The sequence below is a fragment of the Acanthisitta chloris genome, unplaced genomic scaffold (genome assembly GCF_000695815.1).
Source record: "Acanthisitta chloris isolate BGI_N310 unplaced genomic scaffold, ASM69581v1 scaffold27897, whole genome shotgun sequence".
NCBI lineage: Eukaryota > Metazoa > Chordata > Aves > Passeriformes > Acanthisittidae > Acanthisitta > Acanthisitta chloris.
In genome coordinates this window covers 7,416-31,561 of record NW_008684693.1, presented here as the reverse complement: position 1 = coordinate 31,561, position 24,146 = coordinate 7,416, and the positions used below count along the sequence as shown (strand labels likewise).

General features: G+C 37.5%; 1 protein-coding gene across 1 annotated transcript in view; it reads right to left on the bottom strand.

The window, feature by feature from the left end:
• CDK13 (cyclin-dependent kinase 13) overlaps positions 1 to 21,740 on the bottom strand; it is a gene marked incomplete at its 5' end in the record, with an annotated part of 32,440 nt that extends 10,700 nt beyond the window's left edge. Inside the window, 8 exons of the mRNA XM_009079439.1 lie at positions 582 to 659; positions 779 to 880; positions 3,543 to 3,599; positions 6,123 to 6,312; positions 15,145 to 15,315; positions 17,267 to 17,406; positions 17,676 to 17,843; positions 21,135 to 21,740. Coding sequence (XP_009077687.1) covers positions 582 to 659; positions 779 to 880; positions 3,543 to 3,599; positions 6,123 to 6,312; positions 15,145 to 15,315; positions 17,267 to 17,406; positions 17,676 to 17,843; positions 21,135 to 21,740 — 1,512 coding nt within the window. The remainder of the gene's footprint in view (positions 1 to 581; positions 660 to 778; positions 881 to 3,542; positions 3,600 to 6,122; positions 6,313 to 15,144; positions 15,316 to 17,266; positions 17,407 to 17,675; positions 17,844 to 21,134) is intronic.
• Between the last annotated feature and the right edge of the window lie 2,406 nt (positions 21,741 to 24,146).

Sequence of the window (24,146 nt, the reverse complement as noted above, 5' to 3'; positions counted from 1 at the left end):
AAAAGATGCTCTTGTTCCACTGCATTATATGCATATCATTCCATGATTTATTGAGAACAAGGAGGGAAACAGAATTTTTACCTCCATCAAGTGTCTGGCAGTTTGTAAGGGAACAGAAATATTCCCACAAAATTAATAAAGCCCAGGTGTGTATGTGGTAGGCTTGAAACAAGAACTCAGGGCCAGCAGCATGCCAAGTACCTATTCCTCCCAAATCCCACTTGCCCTTATTATTGTCCATGTTCTCGTTTCGATCTGTTTCACAGAAGTTGAAACATCGTCTTTAAAAATAATGGGCATTTCAATTACTCTCTCTTTATGACTTCAGTAATAGGCAACTCCAGCTGCTCTACAAAAAAACCCTCTCACTAATCAACTGTACATTGCTAGGAGCACACAACACAGAAAACCTCCATGCCTGTGCAAAAGTCACTTGCTTTGCATGTCCCTCAAAATCTCTGACTCGGGGCAATAACTGAGTACTTGCAGAAGCTCAGTGTGTTATCTTTGATTTTAACACTAACAAAAGAAACCTGTCAGTTTATGAGGCACCTACTATGTGGCAGTGCTTGCAAAGTTACCTTATGAGTTCCAGTTGAGCAAGTTCTTGATTTGCTTGAAATATTGGCTTTTTTGTAAAAAGTTCACCCAGGATGCAGCTGTAAAACAGTTTTCCATAATTCCATCATTACGGCTTTCAATACAGATTGATAGAAACATTTAAAACTTCTTCATGCCTTGTTTCTATCCTTTGCTACACTTCTGTCCAAACTCTTACCCACAGCTCCAGACATCGATAGCTGGTGTGTATCTCTCTTCTCCAAGCAGAAGTTCCGGCGGCCGATACCATAAGGTAATAACTTTGTTGGTATATGGTCGGCTGTTGGGGGGAGGAAGAAGAGAGGACTATCATTTTACTACGTTCTCATTTCTGAAAGAGTGATACCTTAAGGACTTTACTTCTGTGATGCTGTACATTCTCTTAATTTAGTCCTGCAAAGTTGCAGCTGCACAACAGCAAACACAACTGTCTGACCTAGCTATAAAAGGTTAGATTGAAGATATAAATAATAATCACACAGCCACCTTGATGCTATGTGAATTCTGTATCTCAATTATTATTCAGATACTAATACTGTATATTTATCTCATTGCTAGTCATTTCAGGAACAGGACCTGCTTGGATAAAACCAGTAACTTCCGGGCAACTATTGATTATTAGCGTACTGTTTGTAGGATCTCTACAAGAACATTTTAAAAAGAAAAAAGTCACTTTTCCCTCTTTTAGCAGGAGCAAAAGAGACAAAGTCTCTTTCTGGAACTACATCCTTCAACAATTTCCATTTCAAAGCCTGGAATGCTTCCAGTATCTTCCTACATTTCACAACACATTTAATTCTCTACAGCTCTAACCAGAAGTTTTGGTCACTGCGAATAATCCTTTCCACCCTCTCACTAAAGGAAGGATTTCCACTATCTTAGACACACTTCTTTTTTGTGCACAGGCTGAGATACAGTACCAACAGTTCAGAATGGAAAGCAGAAAACAGATGTTCAGTTTTGGTTTTGTTTCAACCAGGGTGTTTTAAAAGTGATCCCAGAATCCTTTCAGCTTTAATAACTCACTCTTCCCAACACTAGGTAACTCCAAACAGAAAGCAGAGTAACATTAAGTGCAGAGCATGAACAACTGTAGAACAAAGTCCTGCAAGCTCTTATAACATACCAAGTGGTACAGGTACCATTTCTGCAAAATCATCTGAGTCTTTTTTTTTTTCCTTAAAAACTCCCCAATTCATTTGGAAAATGCAGTATGTTTTGGAAACTATCCCACCATTTATCTTATTTATCTGTGAAGCAAGAATTCCTCTATGAAATGTTTACACAGTATGGACTTTCTCTACACATACATTGCTCATATATATTAATGTATGGTGCTTGTTATTTGAACAGATGTCTGCTCATGCAATCTGTCATATCTCCTACTCCAAACATGCTAAATCCACCAGGATAACGTTTAAAGGAGCACAACTACAACAACCAGTGGGAATTTACTTAAACTTTTATTTCCTCCCCATTATGTTCCTGCTAAATTCTGTAGCCTTTTAAACAGGGTAAAATTCCAAGCAACAGCAAATCAAATGCAAAATACATCAATTTAAATCATCAGCTATTATACACTTGTTGGTATACGTTAATTACACCTGTTACTGCAGGTCAGAAGCTACTTAGAAAGAAAATGAAACAAAAGAATTGTCAAAAATCTACTAAGATTCTAATTAGCCTCCCAAGATCAACTGGCAATTCTATTAGCTAACCTAATTACATTTCAATCTTGGTTTCATTTAGCAATAACGGTGTAATAATGTTGCTGTTTGATGTACAGTCAAATCTGTTATTTGCACTATAAAGACACTGAACTTCCAATACTTAATGAACGGTGAGATTTACAGGCAAAAATTTAAAAAAGAGACCTTAAAAAAAAACCAAAAACATAGTAAACTAGAGGGGGGATAAAACATTAGGTCAGTTTGGTGCACACTGAAAGAAGAAGGTGGGGTAACATCAAACCTTTTTATTACACGTACATCCAAACTCAAATATTAGTCAGCAGCTGCTTAAGATTATCTTACCCTGCTACTATGCTCAACAGTTTTAATAACTATACTTAAGCATATTTTTCTGAAATAATAGCTCAGAAGACAGTGAAAGTAATGCTATCAGGCTGAACACCAAACTAAGAGCTACGTGAGAAAACAATCATCCCATAAAGCTAACATCATGGATATTATTTCCCAAATTAGGCATGCAGTACTCCAAGTAACCGCAGGTATTCAACCATCTCTGTATCCAACCACCTCATCTACACTAGTGAACATTCAGCTTGAATTTTGAAAATTCAGTTCCACGTGACAAACACAACATTACAAAGTAAATATTGAAAGTTCTTAATAACAAACTGTGCACCTGTTTCCTAGGGTATGTGCATAACGAAGCCAAGAACAACAGAAGCACAAGTCGCAAGAAGTTTCAGAATAACTTTTATTTAAACTTGTATCTCTCTTTCCAGCAGATTCAACAGCACTGACTGCCTAAAGAATACAATGAATCTCTTCAAATCTAAGGTTAAATCTTACAGAATTTAATGCTTAATGAACAGGAACTGCATACTAGTTTGTGTCAGGAAAAAAAAAAAATTTTCTTTCCTTAAATAAAATCTTCCATATACTAACAGAAAGTATATACTTTAGGTTACAAAACTAGAAACTTAGGACTGTAACTTTTAATTTTCCAATCAATATATGGCCACACTCTACAGTTATTTATCCAGAACACCTGGAAAAACAATACACTTGCACAGAGGCTTTTGTGTTTTGATGTAGTGTAAGACAGCACGCACTTCTTTCAATTTCCTAAGCAATTACTTGCATTGCAGTGCAGTAACATTTCCTCTAAACAAAACAGTCTTCCGGCCCTCATAATAGAGTCAGGCAAAAAGATTAAACTTCTGAATGCTTCTGCACAGTATAATTATATCTTACCTTTCCTCAGAGTTGTACAGTCGAGCAAGCCCAAAATCTGCGAGCTTTATCTGCCCTCTGGTGGAAAAAGCAAAGAATTATTCAGTGGTTAATCCTGTTAGGATTTCCTCCCCAAAATCAGGTGAAGTTTAAGACTGAGACAACTGGAACTAATCTTCACCAAATCACATTCACGAAGAGGCAATGCAATCTATGCATGTCTTCAGTAAACAAATACACTAACTTACTGAATAGCAAAACCAAGCAAAAATTAGGTTTGCTCATCAAATGGCATTTACCTCACTGGATGTTAGTCAAAATTTAGGCATATACTGTAAAGTATTCAAGTCAGTAACTGTAGGAAAAAAACAGAGGGAGGAAACTGCTATTTTGTCATGCCTTACTGCTAGCATGAGCATTTGTACAAACAACTATCAGCAGTCATAATTCCTTCTAGGAAGCCATCAAAGTTCTGCTCTTGTAAAGTTTAAACACAGCCCTTTAAATCAGGGTGACTGACAGATAAGGATTTCTATTTTTGCCAGCAGCCAACTTGCTGAATGACACAACCCCTAACCCATTCTTGAGTTTTCCCACATATGAGGTCAAGAGTAGAAGATAGAGAGCTCTTGCCTGGCAGTTCCCACAGCTAAAAAGGCACTGCTCAGTGACCAAAACACCCCACTATCTATAAAGCCTGGATGATTTTATAAAGCCTGGATGATTTAAACAGAAAGCTATCTGCAAGCTTCTCTAATACATGAATGTTGAACTATTACATGGGTTTTAACTTTTCTGTACTGATGAGCTTTTTTACTCCCATCATTTTCAAATACACGTTACTTTATCAAATTAGAGCAAGACTTGCTGATGTGCATAAGAATGACTATTTTCTGACAAAATATACAGGTTATACTTTCCATCCATTTTTCTCCTCAGATGTCTGCTCAGATTTGCTCTAACACCATAAATAAATAACACCATAATAATAATAAATAACACCATAAATAAGTAACACCATAAATAAAGGTTCCCCTGAAATTTACATGTTTACTCTTTGAAGAGGGTATTTGTGGAAGGTAAATGTCTTTGCTTAAAAATTCATTGAAATTGCATATGTAAAAATTACATAATCCATGTGTTTGGCTTCAGGCTCTAACCAGTAATGGGATTTTAGAAACACTGGCTTAAAATTACTTAGATCAGCCACACACTTTTCCTTCTTCCAGTGGAAAAAATAAATCTAACGATGCTCAAAATATATCCTCTGTAAAAAAAAACCCAAACCTCTCTGTAACCTGGATTGGAGAGAGCACAGTAAAAGAACAAGCCCTTCCTTTACCATAATGCACTCTTCTCTACTGTCAGGTTACACCTCAGCTTCTGAGCTCCCAAAGGTGCACAGAGACAACACTAACCCTGGAGATTAGCAGGCAATAAGATTAGGTGTGCAGGCACAGGGGGTAATATACAGGAATGTGTACATCTGTTTAAGAGTCTGTATCATAATCTGGCAAGACTGCAGTAGCATCCAGAGTTGAAAGCAGTCTAATGTTAGTTCACTCTAAGGGGAAAATGAGGGGAAAATGGAAAACTTAATTTGGAGAGGGGTGGGAGAAAATTAAGGCTCTACCAAAAGAGACCCTTGGTCCATTTTGCCCAGTATCTCATCTCCAACAGCAGCAGCAGATTTTGGGGGAGAAGATGTAAACCTACTCCCTTTGGAGTTCATCTTTCTTATACCTAATGATCACACACAATCATTGTGTTAAGGATGCTAAAAGAGGTGTTCCTGTCCATTCACATTAGAAGGTGTTAATGACCCTGTCCTTGAATATATCTTATCTTTTTGAATCTCCTGACACTACCTGGAAAACCTCCTGTGACAGCAAACCACAAACTATCTGCTCTGTAAAGAGACTTTTTTGCTGTGATAAACCTTGTTCATATAGTTGCTCCCTGGATTCAGTACTGCAGATTTTGATGTACAACAGTTTGTAATGAAGTCATCCACTACTTTCACACCAACTTCTTATTTGCTGCTGTTGTGCACTGAACAACAGTATGATTACTAATATGATTTGTCATTACAAGGAGTTAAAACATTAAGAAACAAATTCTTCTCCCTCTTTGGTTACATCTATAACTGCCAAAGGCCTGTTTGAACATGCCTGATTGAATATTCTTTAAAGCATCATCCTGCCTGATGAAGATGAGGACCTCAGTATCATGTCATGAAGAACCAGCCTGGCCACACTTCATCGTGAAATGAGATGGCAAAAAGAATACACATCAAACACTGGTGTCCTACAAGTCTGTTTTAATGTATTTGAAATGAGATAATTTCCCCCCAGTACTCTGACCTAAAAGACTCAAGTTTTAATCCTGCTGTTTTAACATAGATAAGTTTAACACGCAGCTGCAGGATCCAGTGTTAAGCAGGAACATAACCATTTTACAAGTGATTTTAAAGAAACTAGGCTATCTGAGAAACAGTTTGGCTAATGACTCAAAGCAGGCAAACTGTGAAGATGAAAAGAAGGATTTAAAGACCTTGTTGACATACAATTTTTGTTACATAGTTTTAAGTAATATCCATACCTATTATTTAGTAGAATATTTGAACATTTGATATCTCTGTGCAAAAAGTTCTTCTTATGGCAATAGGCCAAGCCTTCCATCAGCTGTCTCATGAAAGATTTAATATGACTCTCATTAAAATGAACCAAGCCAGATTCCAGCAGTCCCATCAAGTCATGGTCCATATATTCAAATACCAGGTAAAATGCACCTAGGAAAAGAAAGTGAAATGGTAAGAGAAACAGAGAAAAACCGATTTCACAGCAGTCCAAAGCATTGCTGCTGCCTACTTTTAAAAGTCAGAACTGTTTTTCATACAACTGGTACATTTTATGCAATACTTATAGCTGTGCCTCATGTCCAACAACAGCGATGAAATACAGTGCAGTAAAAATGTTTTCATAAAATTGCTGTTCCATGTAAACAATTATACTAGTCAACTGTTTGTGAAAACAAACAATGCAACCACATGGTGCTTTAATCTTGGACATGGTACCCTCTCTGCAGCTCCCAGTCTTCATTCAATTTATTTGAAAAAAAATAGTATTAGTTTAAAAAGTCAATATTCCTTTGTAAAGTTTGGGGAGAAATCTAAAAATAAATACGTACAAGCATTATTAGTTCATCTGTCGTGACTCAGTGACTGATTTTAAGATTTCTGTGTAACTGGGTCAGGAATAAGCCTGCGCTACTCAGACTAAAAATACCCACACGACAGGACAAAATGAGAAAGCAGAACTAACCTACTACCAACAGCAGCTCTGCGAAGAGGGGGTTCATATTTCAAGCTGCCACATGCATAAAGCACAACAGAATCTGGTCTCATCTCACATTAGCCAGTGTAAATCCACAACTAAAACTATTCCAGCCAAGGCTCTTTGATATATAACTCAAGAGAGGAAAAGCACTGAGTGCTTCAGAAACAGCACTAACCAATCTCCAGCACAACCTCTGCCAGTGCAATCTGTTCTTTCCCTTCTTATCTCTGACGTGACAGTGCAGTCCCTGCAGAGCACTGGTGGCAATGCAGAACTCACATTCCAGTGGGTCTGTCTACCTTGCATTTTCAAAAAGCTTCCCCTCAAAGCCACCTCCACAAATAGCTTCTGCCCAACAAGAACTCACTACAGGTTCTTGTTCCTAAAGCAGAAGTTTCAACTCAGAAACCAGTGAAAGTCTTGGAGCAATAATGACAATCAGCTTGCCAGAACCCATACACACACAAAGCCACATTCAAATGATCTGACTTGCTTTTTTGCATAGTAGCTGAACAGGTAAGAAAGAATGCCAAAATCCACCTGCCATTTAATATTCAGGAAATAGATTACTTGTATGGTAAGTATTAAACTTTTAACAAAGATCAGCATAGATCAGCTAAACCACAGGCCTAAGGCACTCAAGAGTTCATTGTTTTTAATTTAGGTCCTTTTGTCCTACTCTATGTCATACAGAGGAAGCAAAGTAGTAACCATAAAACACCCCAGCTGGTGTGTACAGAGGAGGTGGAGCAGGAGGTGAATCTAGCAGGCACAACACAATCCCATCACTTCAAAAGGAGAGAAGGAAGTATTAAGAGCCATGAATAACCAGAAGTCTGCTGTGTTACTACTTGTATAGCTGAGTTCACCAATGCAGTTCACCAGTTCAGCATGGAAAGCACAGAGGCTCCTAATCTTGGTCTTTCCAAATAAGATAGCTGGCAATCTGAAGCTAGGTCTACTTCACTGTCAACTGCTCAAGTATGAACCATGACATATTTTTTAAATGCCTTCAAACAAAACAACTGGTATTAATGCTGCAGTGCCAGAATAACCTAGATATGCCCTTCAGAGAATGTCAGCTCAACAAATCTGAACAGAAGTGATCTTGGTATCTTCTTGCTCTGGAATACAAAGGAAAGTTAACTCTGTCAGCAGCTGGCTGCATGTGCAGAGATGACAAGGAGAAAGACTGACTGCAGACCTGTTTAGTGAGAACAACTGAACACAGTCCTCTTGTTTACATGCAAAGTAGCCTCCATGCCTTGAGCAATTTCCTGCTCTGTCACTAACTCCCGGGATTTTTTCACTGCTATTTATAACCAGCAATCACAACTGGTACCCACATGCAAGAAGGAAAGCTGACAATTCAGACAATTCATAAATACAGCAGAGTAGTGCCTGAAAGATGACATCAGATTGTTTATATTCTCTGCAACTCTCATTAAGAAACATACACAACAACAGTATAAATGCAAAATAGTCCTTCTATATCAGATCAAGAGCAAATGCACAGATCCACTGCACTTCTGCATTCACTGTCTATTTACCTACTGCATGTCAGACAGCACTAGAACTTGTTTTAAAGGTTTCAAAAAGGAAAACTGTTAAAGCTGAATCTTCTCCATTCATTATGAGAAACTGTTAAAATTGGTCTACTAACCTTGGCAACTTAACCACTTAAATATGATTTTCAGTATTACTCAAGCTGTATTTGAAGTGACTCGCCGCAATAAAGTTACCAAGCAAAAGGAAACGAAAATCCTGTTAGTTTGTTCCTAGACAAACACGCTGTCCTTTTCCGACAGATCTACAGTTTCTGTCAGAGACAAACACGCTGTCCTTTTCCGACAGTTTCTGTCAACAGAATAGTTATGTTATTCCACCTGATCACTTCAAATCTCCATTGCTTTTCATCCTATTGAGGGATCTGATCCTTTGTAGAAGGGATAAAAGCTTTAGTTATACAGGAAGAAAACAGTCATGGAATATCTCATAAGCAAACTATGCACAGGCAGGAGTCTGCTTACTGCAGCTTAGTCTGAGCTGAAGTTCTTCATGTGGTCAAGGCATTCAGTAACTTAGTTACATTTTAAAATGACCTTTTGTCTCATGCTAGCTTTGCCCAGTACCCTCATTTCTCGCAGCAGTGTCATAAACACACACCTAAAGCTCTCAAAGTAAAGCACATGCAAATTCAAATGAACTAAGAATTATTTATATGACTTTAACGTTCCTCATATGTTAAAGACCTGCACTTCCCAGTGAGTAAGTACCTGTGGAGTGGGAGGCAGCCTACAGTCCATCTCCATATGCTGCAACAAAGCACTAAGAGCAGGGGGTGTGTTTCAGGCGCCCCATTTCCTTTGCTAATACCACGCAGCTCATCTCCTTTCCTGCATCTACTGAGGTAATAAGAAACCTTAATGTCACTGCATGTTGATGGAGCAGCAGCTGGAACAGCTGAACAGTAGTAATACTGCCTGCTTCTGAACATGGGATAAGAGAGAGCAGCTGAATCAATTAGGGAGGTACACAATAAATAAAGGAGACTCATACTGATGGAAATAATCCTTGCCTTACTCCTTTTGTTTGTACTTAGAAAAATTCATCTTTCTGACCACTTTGTCAGTTAAGATTGATAGAGGTCAGCAAGCGAGATAGCAATTTAGAATAAACAAGGAATTAACATTTCTCCTCCTCTTGGTCATATATTTCAAGTCATGGAGCTCTAACAGTAGCAGCTTCTTAACACAAAATGAGCTGGGGTTTAATGCTGTAAAACTATGCATGCAAAATAGGTAACAACAAAACATGGCACTAATGATCTGTAATAAACAAAGGATTTTCTGAGAGGCCAAAAAACCCGAACAAAACATAGACTGCATTTTTGTGACACAAGCAGGCTCTGAATTCTTTTGGACTGTCATCAAATCACAGGGATCCAACAAAACAGGACATCAAGTTATGCGTTTGTTCCCAAAGATACAAGTGCTTCAGACTGGGGAGGGACAAGGTGGAGGAGGGAGAGTGCATCAGGGGACAACAATCCAAAAGCCTCTATATACAACAGCTTTTAGAAAATATTTTCCAGGTATATTTCATAGGGAAGGTGTTTGTGGTTTCTCAAAATACCTGATTAGATACAGATCAGAGGAACCAGGAGACCAAAAATGCCTTATTAAAAGCAATTTTCATTCAATTCTTCTATGAATTCATTACAATAGAATATTTAAATACAGAAAGCCTTTAAAAAAAAACAGGATCCTGCCTCATTCAGTGCATAGTGTGTACAATGCTGAGTTGTGGAACAGGTTCTCAACACTTGTTCTGTACTCACTGTCCAGAATGAGACTCCATCAGATTTTCATTTTACTAATAAGCCTCCTCAGCTTCTTCTACGTGATATGTAATTTTTCCCCTTGACAGATTCTCTTCTATTTCCTTAAGACTTCTCTTCCAGTACTCAATGCTGCACTATATCCCAAGAGTTTTAAGCAGGATTTAATCAAACAGAGCTTGAAAACTAAAGAAGAAATCATCCATCAATTCCATGAATTTCCTTACATTTAAATTCCTTAAAGTCCCTTAAATGGACATTCATCTTTGCTTTCCACTCATGTTTTATGAGCCCATTTTCTAATTTGCAAAACACCAGATATAGGTATAGCCACTGAATTAGTCACCTTAAGACTAAAGAAAGCATTGCTGCTATACTTTTTTTTTTTTTTAACATTTTCACCCAATATTAAGTTTCTGTTTGATGACAGTGTTATTCTCCCCTTGCAAGTTCAACTACATTCTGGTCTTGAAACAAATCCAACCCAAACTCCATGTATGTTCTGAAACAGACATACAAGCCAAGGGCATACAGAAACCCTGGGAGTAAATACTGTCCTTTCTTCATCATCACATACTACAGGGAAATAAGAAACCAAGCAAAAGAAACTTACAGAAGAAGAACAGAAATCTTTGATTAATCATCAGGGATTTATCTCATTTTGCCATGAATCAGGTTGAAAAGCCACTCAATTAGATCTGGACCCATTCCAGACCAGACCTCGGTACAGCACACATGAATGGGAAGCACCACTCAAGCAGCCACACTATTCCTGGTAACTTAGCTGCAGCATGAAAACTATTTGGGCAAGAAGTTTCAATCAGCTATTTTGGGAGCAGCGAGACAAGCTGTAGATAATGAGAAGTTATCGAAATTCAGATCAGTTTGATTTTATTCAACTTCCTAAGAAGCCCAGACAAAATCAGCTACAATGTAAGTAGAGAAGCAGCCATGTAGAAGAAGATGACTACATGGATTGCTGTCACAAACTCCTTCCAAACTACAAGCTTTCAAACAAAGGTTGTAGTTTGGAAGCCTGACAGCTGCGAGAAAGCAACCTGTTAGTCATACAACAATGTACTGCAGAGGTCAGTGTCCTCATGTACTACAGTACTGTCAAATACCTACTTCATGTCTAAAACCTGTTAATTTTTACTGCAAATTAATTCAGAATTTAATCTCTTTAGATCTGCATATTAATTACAGAAACACACAATCCAAACAGGTAGCTCACACACAAAAAAACCAATCCAGAACACAACAAAACAAGGTACGATATTAACCAGATCTTTTACTATTGGTCTCCACGCAAAGTTTTACACCCTACCTCAGGTGAGCAATCAGAAATGCCTATTCCAGCCAAAAGGAGGAAGGGATGCCAGTCAGTACATTCACTGGGTTTAGCCACAAAAGCTAAGTCAGGGACTGTCCATTTGTTTATAAAAGTCCATTTGTTTATAAAAAGAGATCATGGCAGTCCCATAGTTAGTCTGTTGGGCACTTGTGAACAGCTTCCAGCTGATAAAAGGACAACTGAGAACTGAAGGACCATGTCATGTGCCCAAAGAAAAAAAAGAAAGACACGCTTAAGTCATACAAATGACAGACTCACTGAGGAAACAAACCAGAGCTGACAAAAACCCAAAGTAAGAAGAGCGTTTTTTCCAATGATTCACATACCTGATAAAGTGACTCAACTAACTTAACTTATGAGGTGTATAGATTTGAATATTCCTATGAAATAGCTTTTTATTTTCAACTTCTGTTTTAAATCTTGTTTTCTTCAATTACCCTTGCATAGGAAATGTCACAAAGTTTCTCAGAAAAAAAAAAACCAAAAAAAGACAAGATGAAGAGCTTCTGCAAAGTACAATCCTCCTGTTCCAAACTCTGCTCTAAAAGGACATAAACTGAAATTCATAAACATGAACTCCAAACAATTTGAGCTATCATCAAGCAAACAAAGGAAAAGAGAAGCAAAGTTTAGGTGCCAGCAGACTTTGTCAGAAGTATCAACAGCGTCAGACTGCTGTTGGAGACCACTCACAACTGCTCCTGAACTAGCTCACTAAAAGAAAATGTTTTCCACAAGAATGACCAGAGTACTGAAATTTTAGGAAAGTATTGAATGGAAACTACAGTTCATCAGGGCTATCAAGTCAAGTGAGTCTATGTCCTGAGAGAAACATAGAAAATATCTGTGGAACACACTGTTAAGTCAGCTGTTAATGCAGATATATACACAAGACTGAATACAAACTATGAGTCATGTGTTCCAATCCCTTAAGCCTGTGTGTTCACCTATCCCCTCTGAATGACAGGTAGGAGAGAAAAACCTATACAAGAAGCATACAAAATGGACACTCCTCTCTACACCCAACACATACGTTTTACCTGTCAGGATTGCGCCTCAGAATCAAGATGTTACATCACCGATTAGTAATCGGTAATGTTTATTATCAAGCATGTCTCATGCATAAGAAAGACCGCAAAGTTAAAAACCTCTGCTCTTCAGTATGCAGACCCACTGAGCTGTGCATGAGCCCAACCTAAACAAACAGTTGTGCTGCCTGATGTGATGCATTTCCACTGATGGAAATACACTTAGAACATCTGTAACACACCTCTCCAATGTGTTACACTTCTTTTTCTAAGGGTTGGACTAAAAAGAATAAAGCCAATACTATGTAAGCTGTTCCTGTCTTTAAATTTATACCCCAAGATGGCCAGGATAAAACACCAACATACTTTATGCCATTTTCTTTGAAAAGAAAATGCTGTTCAAAATATTGAGACAGACACAATCACTTTTACATGAAGGACACAATCCTCTTTCTTCTAAACTTTTGAGTACATCACGTAAAAACACATAATGCGGATCAAAGTATCTGGACAAAGCTGGCAAGCCAAGCCATTGTTCACTTCCAAGTCAGTCCAATGTCACTGACTTAGAAAGCATCCTTAAATCAAGTCCTGTAGAAAGTGTGCCCAACACTGACATTATTGTCAGGAACCTAAATTGCTGCATTCAAAACTAATGAGATCTAACAAAACACCAACACCCCACCTGAAGGGAATAAGCAAATGAGCAACATGTCAGGATATGACAGCCTTAGACTCAAAACTAACTTTACTCGTACTAACTAGAGAAGCATGTGTTGACAAATGTTCTCATTCCCTACTTTTACAAATGGGCTATTGGTAGGGTTTTGCAAGTTACATTCCAAAGCTGAAGTACACATAACATACATTAAGCACAAGCATGTTCATCAGATGGGCAAAACACTTGGTTACTACTGTAAGCTCTGCCTGTGTAAGATATCACTACCACTTTTCCAATGGTTCCTCATTAAGCAGCTTACTTCTGTGTTTGCAACAGTTTACTGTGAAAATGATGAAACTTCTTCCCACTTGCATTTGTTCCCTGCACAGACTACACTTTGGCCATGACTCAGCTATAAATCCCCATCTCACAATGAACTACTCATTAGAGAATACAGTGCCTGAAAAAAAAAACCACCACTACTTGCATCTTATCGCAGACAAGTCATAACAGCAGTATCATTATCATGATAATGCTTTCAAGAAACTATCAAATTAATTCTATTCTAGTACCTCCAGAGAAGACCCTGCCCCTGCAAATTTTTGCAACAATTAAACTTTTTTAACTAAGCTGTTAAGTAAGAATGAGAAATTAAATTGAAAGTAATATCAAAAGCAAAAATACAGACTTGGACAAAAAAACCCATTTGAAATTAATGAGACACAGTTTGAAGTACAGAAAAAAATTTACAATTCAACCCTAAACATGGCACCAAACAGAAAGGGAGAAAATTAATTAATGAGTCATTAACTATTAAGTAAAGGCTCAGTGTGGTCTCATTAGCCAAGTAGGTTAGACCTAATTAAAACTTTGTACAAGATTCACATGCAAAGCCTAAACTGGCTGTTGCAGAATGTCAGAATTTAGAGCAGGTGCTGACCACTGACCCTGCAGGTATCTAGAGAAATTCTTTTGCTAGCTGCTTCCTATATTTAAACACAATTAAAAAAGCATGTCAGTGCTGTATACACTTTATCATACTCTAAAGATGCTAGGAAAAATATCCAAGGTCATTTCTGCTTAGTTTTGACAGCCATCTCCTGACTCATCACAACATCACCTGATGTTTCTGCTGGCTAAGCAGTACACATGGCATTTTCTACCTGTACTGGTGCTGGGAAGAAGCACAGGTACTACATTCCAAACACCCTTCTCACCCAAACCATGCAACAAATTGCCCACAGGACACAAAAATACCATCAAATGATAGGTTTATAAGGCTTGGGCCTAAGAGGTCACAGCAACTCAAACAAGACAGACTTAACACTGAAGGAACCAAAAAGCAGAAGTCTGCATGCCTTCTGTTCGGGGGAAAACCACTACCACTATACAAGTCTCACTTTTCATTCTTTTAATTTCTTCTTCTTCTTGCCTGTAAGACACACATGCCCAACCATAAAAAAATAACTGAAGCACAATCCAAATAAAACCAAGACCTACAATGCCATCTCTTCAGCAGTGTACAATACTCTAAATGATATGAGAAAACACTACTAAAAAAAAAAGGCTAAAAAAGCTAACAATTACAAGCTTCCAATTACTGCTGGCTTCACTAATCCACATAAGTCAAGGAGTCAAACATCTGTTCCTCTCCAATAAAACTGGAATCAAATACATTTTTTATTCCACAAAATATTTGCAGAAAACATTTCTATGAGCAAAAGGCATAGCTGAGTTAAATAACTGAGTTCTATTAGTAACTAAATCAAAATTAAAATCCCTTGTCAAGCATCACAATTTGCAAACACATTTTTGAATGAAGTTTAATTTCAAATCCAGCATAGCAGACTGTCATACTAAGAGCAGGACCAGAAAAAGCTGCCCCTCTGTTAGAGTACATACCTTTGTCCTTCTTGAAGTCCAAAGCATCTTCCTTATCTGTCACTATTTCCTTCATGTTGATAATGCTTTGGTGATTAAGCTGTCGAAGAATCTTAATCTCCCGAATAGCTGTAATTGGAAACCCTTCCTTTTCATTATCCAAACGTACTTTCTTTAATGCTACCATTTCCCCTAAGAGAAAATTCAAATAAAAAACATTAAGATTAGCAACCAAACTGGGATTTAGTATTGGGTTGGTTTGTTTGTTTTTAAAACACTTCACATTTGTTCCTACTTTTGAATGAACTAAGCAGTGAATATTCTGATGCCTGCTGCAAACACTACGCTGAACAGAAATCAGCATCACAGAGAGAAGCAAAACTACAAATGAGGCTTTTCAGCTATCCACTGTAAGGCCTATCTTCTTGCTCCTGCATACCTCACTCACCTGCCCTCATGTTCCACATCTATCAAAGAGTGATTATCAGCAGCAGCTTTACAGACAGAGGCCTGTGATTGATCTGGATTTCTTAGTACCACATCACCACAGGTCAGAATGCATATACCTAGTCAGAAATACTACACAGTTGAAGATATGAGGCAGACGACTGAGTTCTGCTTGTAGAAAGTATACTGATGAATTTCAGAAGTGTCACTGCCATGTTTGCAGGGAAGATAAATTTCCCTTATTGTTTTGCAGCAGGCTGGGCTGGAAGAAGCTGAAGCCTGCAAAATGGCAGGAGCATGATCTACTCATAATGGGAGATAATCTGAAGATGGTATGCCAGCTCAATCATTTTGTTCTTGGAAGTTTATTGTTACGGCTGGGAAGTTAATTGACAGCACAGATATCTTTGTCAGCTCTAAAAAGTACTTATCCCACACCACCTTACATGATACATTCACAACAGATCACTTTCCAGCATGACACAACATCTATTTGCTTTGAAAGCCCATTGCACAGCTTGTTATAAGGTATCTCAAAGGCCATAATGTCACTCTTCAGACAGGATTTGAATCCAAAGCTAATGGAAGGTTTGCTATATCTGTATGGGTGCATTCAACATAGAGAGCAACAACTTCTGCTAGAGGTTAAGAAATGACTGCCATGCACAAATAACCCTGAAGTTTGCCAAAGAGGCAATATAGTTATGACAGGATTAAAAAGCTAAACACGCAAAGAAGAAAATTCCAAGAGAGCAGGAAGAAGATCCTAACAATGATTTGCAATGGTTCTCAAGGTAGAGATAAAAATCTGTGACAGTTAGACTTAAGAACTAAAGTTTGCCAACAGAGACAGGCACAGGTAAAGAATGAAGAAGGAATCATAATAGTAATTGCTTATTCTTCTGGAGAACAGAAAGAAGCAACTGCAGCTGGTATGTGGTCCTATGTGATTCAGTTACTGCTGAAAGAGAAAATTATCCAGCACTCAAAGCATGTGCAAATAAGCCAGAAGGGCAGTCACAGAAAGAACTACTAATTAAACAAAATCAAGCAACATACAGCATATATGAAGAATTTGGACACATTATCTATTCAGAAGTAGTGACAATAGTCTTATGTCTCATAGTGGTGACTGCTTGCCTAAGTTATTGCAGCAACAGGTTAACATGAAATTTAAAAATAATGTCACTGCTGTAAAGTCATTCATACTGCAAGAAAAATACCTAACATGCAACTCAAGGGCTGAGTTGCACAGAAGTAGATTCACTTCCTAGTATCAGCTAGTGACTATTGCAGTATGAAGAACAGTGGCCAAATCTCACGCATAACTTCTTTCACCCTTACGTCCTTTTACAAACTTCATTCCTGTTTGCCAACCTGCCTAGGCTGCCATTTTGTGTCCCCAGATTATTTACCCTCTCTTCTCCACTAGCTCAATTCTGTACAGACCATCAAAACTCAATAAATAAGAATCAGAATTTAAGACTGCTCAGCTTGCTTTCAGCCACAGCATTACAGATACTGTCCAGCACAGCAAATGATAATTTCTGATTTAGACAAATGCTAGATTTACAACTGAACAGAACAACTAGAAACTTTCCAACATTAGAGAGCAGAATAGCACAAATTTTACTCAAGACAAAACCATCCTGTTCACTTAAAATTACAGGATTACATTTACTTTTTTTGAACTTACCTGTGTCTTTATCTCTGGCTTTGTAAACTTGCCCATAAGTGCCTTCACCAATAATACCAATGATATCAAATTTATCCACACAGCGCTTTCCCCAGTCTATTTCTTTTTCTTTTGTTTCACCATGTCGTGGTCCACATATTCTAGAAAGAAGCAAACACTTCTAAGAATACTGACAATATATCTAGGCATCGCCTTAACTCTGAAGAAACCCTCAACACTAACTATTTGAGACATTATTAGTCTACTGTCTTACTACAATTAAGTGGCAATAAACCATGCCGTTTGAGTCAGGCCTCATTAATATTAAAAAAGTCATTAAAAAGCAACATTCTTTTGACAAGAATATATTTTAAAGAAACTGTCATTTCTCCTTGCTTGACAGGCTTTGAAAAAAGTCTCATAAACATACTTTGGTCTTCTCTTGCTGTGTAGCTGAACTGCTGGTTTCTTTTCTTCAGGACTTTTGGGTACCTCAGCTCCTGCAGGCAACTCAGGTGGAAGTGGCAAGTCTGCAAGCAGATGGCGAAGCTTCTTCTCCGTTTCTTTAACTGTCTTCACTGACACATTCTCTCGCAAACTATTAAGAAAACCACAATTTTGCTAATAAGTTGAAGACAGCAGAATGTTAACATACATAAAAGAAAACATATTAGAATTATTTTTAAAAAAATACATTCTAGACTCTCGATGCATCAACATTTGAAACCTCTACTCTTAAGAGTTCAGAGGACTTGGATTTGTGCTTCATAAATGGCTTACAAATAGCTCTCAAAGACGCACAGCTAACCACAATTCTACAGAATCATAAAATCAGGACTTTCTGGTGAAAGCTGAGGTCAGTTCACACCAGAAGCATTACCAGCACAGACTTCTTCTGCCATGCAAGCTTCTTTCCAAGCTTATGGCCTAGACTATTAAGAATATCTAGAGCTCAGGTGCTGCCAGACATCAGAAGCGTAGTGGGAAAATCTGTCCTCTGACTTGTCATAAGAAAGAGAGAAGATTGTCCTAAACCAGTTCTCTCTGAAGTTGGTCTCCACAAATATGAGCATCATGGTGACAGTGACACTGCAGGGCATTACAAGGCTGTCCATATCACCTCATTACAGATTCTAATCACATACATTTGCTGAAACACTCCAGATTCAACATGTTTCTAGTGACCAGCATGTAAATCAAGTGGAAAAAAAAAAAATCAGTTAAAAAATTAGTAAATGTTTTTCTGCCATGGGTTACTGACATCTAACCAATTTTTAATTGACCATAATTGGTAACAGCTCCTAACTGTCAATCTGTCTTGAGAAAAATCCCCAAACACATACAGCAATGTATTCCTTTAATTATTACTATATACAATGATCCTAGAGATGCTCTTCCCATTCTAATGGGGAAATTTTGAAAACATACTTGCTGCAGGTTTGTTTTTTGTTTAAGCACATAATGCTATTTCACCAGAACTTCCTTGAGTTTAGCTAGATTTGTGTAGCTATGACACTTTTAAAGACACTTAAAATATTTAATTTCATAACTGTTTCTCCCCTGCAGGACTCTCACATCGCATTTGCTCTTTAAATTTCAAACTCTGTCACCACATCTTAGTCATGCCTTGATGGGACATTTTCCAAGATAGTAAAACAGCCAAATTGCACTGTCAGCATCCTTATCTGTGAAGGTTTCTCTGCAACTTCTTACCTGCTTAGTTTCACAGATAAAGCAGGAACTTCTGCAAATGGAAAGAGACTGCCAACTCTCATCATGGAAAATGTATATATTTTTTCTTACTTTAATTGCCATTAATCTTTATATAGCTCAACAAAGCACTCCGGTGTTTTGCATGCCTATGCTTCCCCAAGAAAACAGAACACTTTAATGCCTTCTACGACTCCTCAAGCTGCCCCTACCCAATTTTCAAGAAGCATCACAAGGAAGCATATACTGCCCTCATCATAAATATAATGGTTTACATGCAATAAATAAACCACCTTACCACAGTGCATGTAATGATCATGGTAATGAAAACTTCTTATTTTTGAAGCTCCTATATTTGTATTTCTCTCACAATTTTGCCCCCAGTATGAGTGAAAGCATAACATATGAAAGGTTCTGAAACCGAACCTTTAGAAGTATCACATGAAAACAGAGGCAGCCAAGAGCAGCCTTTTTTTTTTTTTTGCCTGGTCTGTTAAATCACACATCATTGACAACCAGGGCAATCTTCCCTTTCAGCTACCCTACACAGTGGTTTTGCAACACTGCTGTTCCTTCAGGTCGCTGATTTGTGGGTTTATCAGATTCTTACTGAACTTCACAACTGACAGACACTAGGAACCAGACAGTTCGGCACAGCATCAAGCTTTCTTTGTTGGCACAGTTTCCCCATAGTAACGCTGAGCCCAAGGTAAATATCTTTGCCCTCCTCTGCCCTAAAATACATTAATCTTTCTCCTTTAATAACTTAAGCTTTATCATGTCTTATAAGCACAACCATTCTGATCTGAAGTTTGCAACATCCTATAGGCAAAACTAAGTAAAGCATAAAAAGGCACTCTCTCACCTGTCCATCCTTCTAATGCAGCTGTTTTGCAAGCATTAAGCTATTATTTTTTTTTGAAAAGAGAATGAGTTCAGTGCTGGACGAACCACAGCTTAATTGTGGCTTAACTCCTCACTACAGTTTAGCTAAACTTAAAACAGGTACTAATGAAAAAAAAAATCAGAAGCAATTAGCCAGCTTTGATAGGAAATCTCATTTCATATTACTACAATTAATACTGCAACATCAGTCATATTTAGTTAGACTAGACAGCCTAGTTTTTAAAGAAGTAACTCTTACTCACAGTGTCAGGAACCTTATTTACCTGGAAAGGATGGCTTTGCCACAAATTTAAATGCAAACATACATTTGCTACACAGCTGTGACTGAACAGCTGGAACTACATTTGCTAGAGTGCTGAAGGGAAGAAAATAAGATTTGTTTTACTCCTGAAGAAAAATAAATATCTGTCCAATACTATGTTAGGTTCTATTTGTTTCACAAGGCCTCCTGTGCACCCTTAATGTTTAACACTGCATTAAATTACAAGCTAACACAAGAGAAACATTTACACCTCTAGCTAAAAAATTTCAGCTTACTTGTTGCCAGAAGGTGATTTCTTATATACTTGTGAGAGGCATGTAACAGCGTGAGTAAAACCAAAAGTAACTTCTCATCACCAACCCAAAAGAAAAATAGTGAATTACAGCATAATACAAAAATTTCCAATACAAATCACAGCACATATTCTCCATTAGGACCATGAAGAGACTTAACATAATCTAAACTCAGATGACACTTGGAAGTGTTGAAGAAATTAATTTCTTCACTACAGACCAATTTTTACACTTCAACAGTTAACACAAATGACAAGCCACTAACATCGCTTTCATTATACATACTCAAAATAATACTGATCTTTGAGATAAATTACACTAAACCAATGCAACATATAAAACAGTATCTTTCAAAGAAAAGAGTCTTTACCTCAAACCCCAGCTAATTAAAGAATTTTCACATATTGCTACTGAATCCAGCTTTTCACTGGAAAAGTACATGCTCACACCAAACTTGAAATCTTGAATCCCTTGACTGAAAGGAGCCCTCCTGGGCCAAATCCTTCTCTTTTCAAAACCAGTTTAATTATTTTTAAGATCAAATTCCTTCAGTTCACTAACAACCACCACATCGAACAAAGGAAGAGCAAGAACAAGATGCCTAATGCATCAGCAAGATCTGGCAAATAGGCTTATATTTATTTTCCAAATGAAGTAACAACAACAACAATAATAAAAAGGAACAGACAACCCTAAATGCAAACCTGTCAGAACTCACCTATCAGTTTCTTTGTCTTCAGGCAGCGTGGGAGGCAAAGGCAAGGGTGGCAGTGTGGAGGTCGGTAGTGCAACAATTCGATCCTTCTCCTTGGTTACTACACTTGGTGTACTCACTTTGCTTTTTTCCTTTACAGTGACTGGTGGCTGTTTTACAACTGCTACTTTACTCTCTTTTACAGCTGCAGGCTTCTGCTTAGCAACTTTGTCTGCAATTAAATTATTTTCCCCTTTTGTTTCAGGAAGTGAGACCTTGGCTTTTGCCTTGTCGTTTTTCAAATTTGCACTGCTGGTAGGAGAAGGTGTATGCTCAGTTTTTATCTTCTTCAGGTCCTTTACATTGTTCACTTGAGGTGCACTTACAGCAGTGTCGGTGTTTCCCTTCGTGGGTGTTGAAGTGTTGGAAGCTTTTGCACTGGCTTTAGCTGCCTCAGCAGCTCTTGCTTTTTTGTTTTTGTTCAGCTCAGCAGCCAGGCTACTCTTCAGAGTCAATGTACTAGGAGAAATACTTGAATGACGACTTCTGGATCTAGACAATCTGTGTCTGCTACGAGACCTTGAATGCCTTGATGAATACGGACTTCTGCTTCGAGATTTCGCTGATCTCCTGTTTCAAAAGAGTGAAGATTTATCCAGTTAAAACTTAGTCTAGCTGCTTGCCCACCATATCTAATTTTTGGACAAATTACCATCTTTTAAAACAACCATATCACAATGCATAGATAGTATTTCCTATGAAATAGGAAAGACTATGCATTAAAAAAAAAAATCTAGTTAATCAGGATTCTAAACCTAAACAGGCTGTTAGAAAAATATTAACTTTCTCAGATATAGCTTCTCCCACTAGTGAACTGCAAAATACAAGAATATCTATATAAGGGCAGAAATGTTCTTTCTTCCTCACTAAAGAGATATTTTTCTCTGTTAAAGAAATCTCATCCTATGCAACTTGTACAAACGTCTTTAGTAGATGCAGTATTTAAGTGCAATTCGGTTGACCAATCAATTAGCATTTGACAAAATGATATCAATGTTACAATAGGACCAGAGAAACCTAAACACAACACTGAAGCAGTAACTGTAGGAACTTCTTAAGTTTCACTTTCATAAATATCACTGAAGTTAATTGAAAAGAAATGAACTACTAAAGGCTGCAATGTAGCCAACTGAAAGACAACAATAAATCTCAGGTTTCCTTTTCTGAAATCTAATTGCACACCTGAAAAAACTCCAAGCAAATAAACACAAACAAAACCTACAAGTACACAATACTTGTTACAGCTACTGATAAGCAAACATAACCCACACCTGCAGAATCTAATAGAAAGAAAAAAAACCCACATCTAAGTCATCTACAAAATCCTAGCAAGAAAACAACCTAGAATGAAGGCAGGTGCAGGGGAGCAAACCAAACTTTTACTGTGCAAAAAATACTATTTCATACAAATGATTTTCCATTCAAAATTTCGAAGGGATATCCTAATTTATTTGCCTAGCAGTAGTTCTTCGTTAAACGGTTAAAGGAAAAAATTTAATTGAGGTGAAGGGCATGGAACAAGTAAAGTAGCCTAATCCACTGCTACCACACAGAAATGCTATGAAATAAATGAAATAAAATGTAGGGGGTTTAATCCATTTTACCATACTAAGAATAGCAAGGATATTAACCAGATTTACAAGTATTTTTTGATTGAACTTCGATGGAAATCTATTTTGTTTATCAGTTGAAGGGGAGGAAAAAGTATAATCAGGATTAAAAAAAACATTATTCATCAGCTCGACAAAGAAAAATATCAAGCAATAGCAAAAATTAAGACTTCCTGGAGACACAGCCATTTCAGAGTTCAAAAGATAGCATCAGTGTATGGAGGTTGCCAAAACAAAAACAAACTAAAAACCCAAACCAAACCAACAAACAAAAAAACCTCAACAAACAAAACCGAAGCCAACCATAATCATTATGGTCAGGACTATCCACTCCATACCAAATTTAATTTAACTGAAAATTAAATTAATTCCATTTTAGTTATGAACATAATGTTTCCATCCAATGTTTCAACTGAACAAATATTGAATCTAGTATGTTCTGTTTGGTCTGTGGTATTTAGTACTTTCCAAATTTACATGCATTATAAAACAAACTCTTATCAGCCTTCAGAAAATGTCATTGAGATGGATGAGGCTTTGAGCAACCTGGTCTAGTGGGAGGTGTCCCTGCCCATGGCAGGGAAGGTTGGGACTAGATGGTCTGTAAGGTCCATTCCATCCCTTAAATTCTATGGTATCATTCTGTGATAGGAGATTGATCAAGAAGTGACTGGAAAACACTGTCTGCACACTGTATACCGTAACACAGGCTTCAAAATTCTATAAGTAAAACTGAAATTCATCCACACAGCTAGAGATTCTTGAAAGAAAAAAATAAATACAATCCCAGAGGTTGACAACTCTTGGAAACTAGCACAGTTCAGTTCTATGTCAGGAAGCAGGTTTTATATCATTTTCTGGCACACGAGGATACCAAGAGATTGTAATAACAACAATAAAAATAATTATCATAGATGTTTTTCACACTTCAATAAAAAAAAAAAATTACAATTATCTTCTCTGAATTTTCAACCAGAATTTAACACTCGGTTCAGTTAAAGAGATCTTAACGTCCACAAGTAATAAACACCAAATAAAAACATAATATTGGTCAGAAAAATTCCCTTGAAAACTCACTTCTGAGCCAGGTTGCTGAAGTTATTTTTCTCATTACTGCTGATTTGAAAATCTAAGTGCTAAATCCCACAGAAAATTTTCAGAGGCTTGGCCAAAGGGTAAAAGTTAACAAGTACAGAGTTCCATGAGATAAGTTGGGGCAGCAAGCAGAAAACATGGGAAGGTCGATACAATGCAGCAAAATACTGTGCCAGAGCTCCCCTCACACTTATCTTGCTGTCAGGGGGAAACACTGTCTCAAGCAGAGGTGTACTGCTACAGTACTGCTACTGCACCTGCTGTACAATCA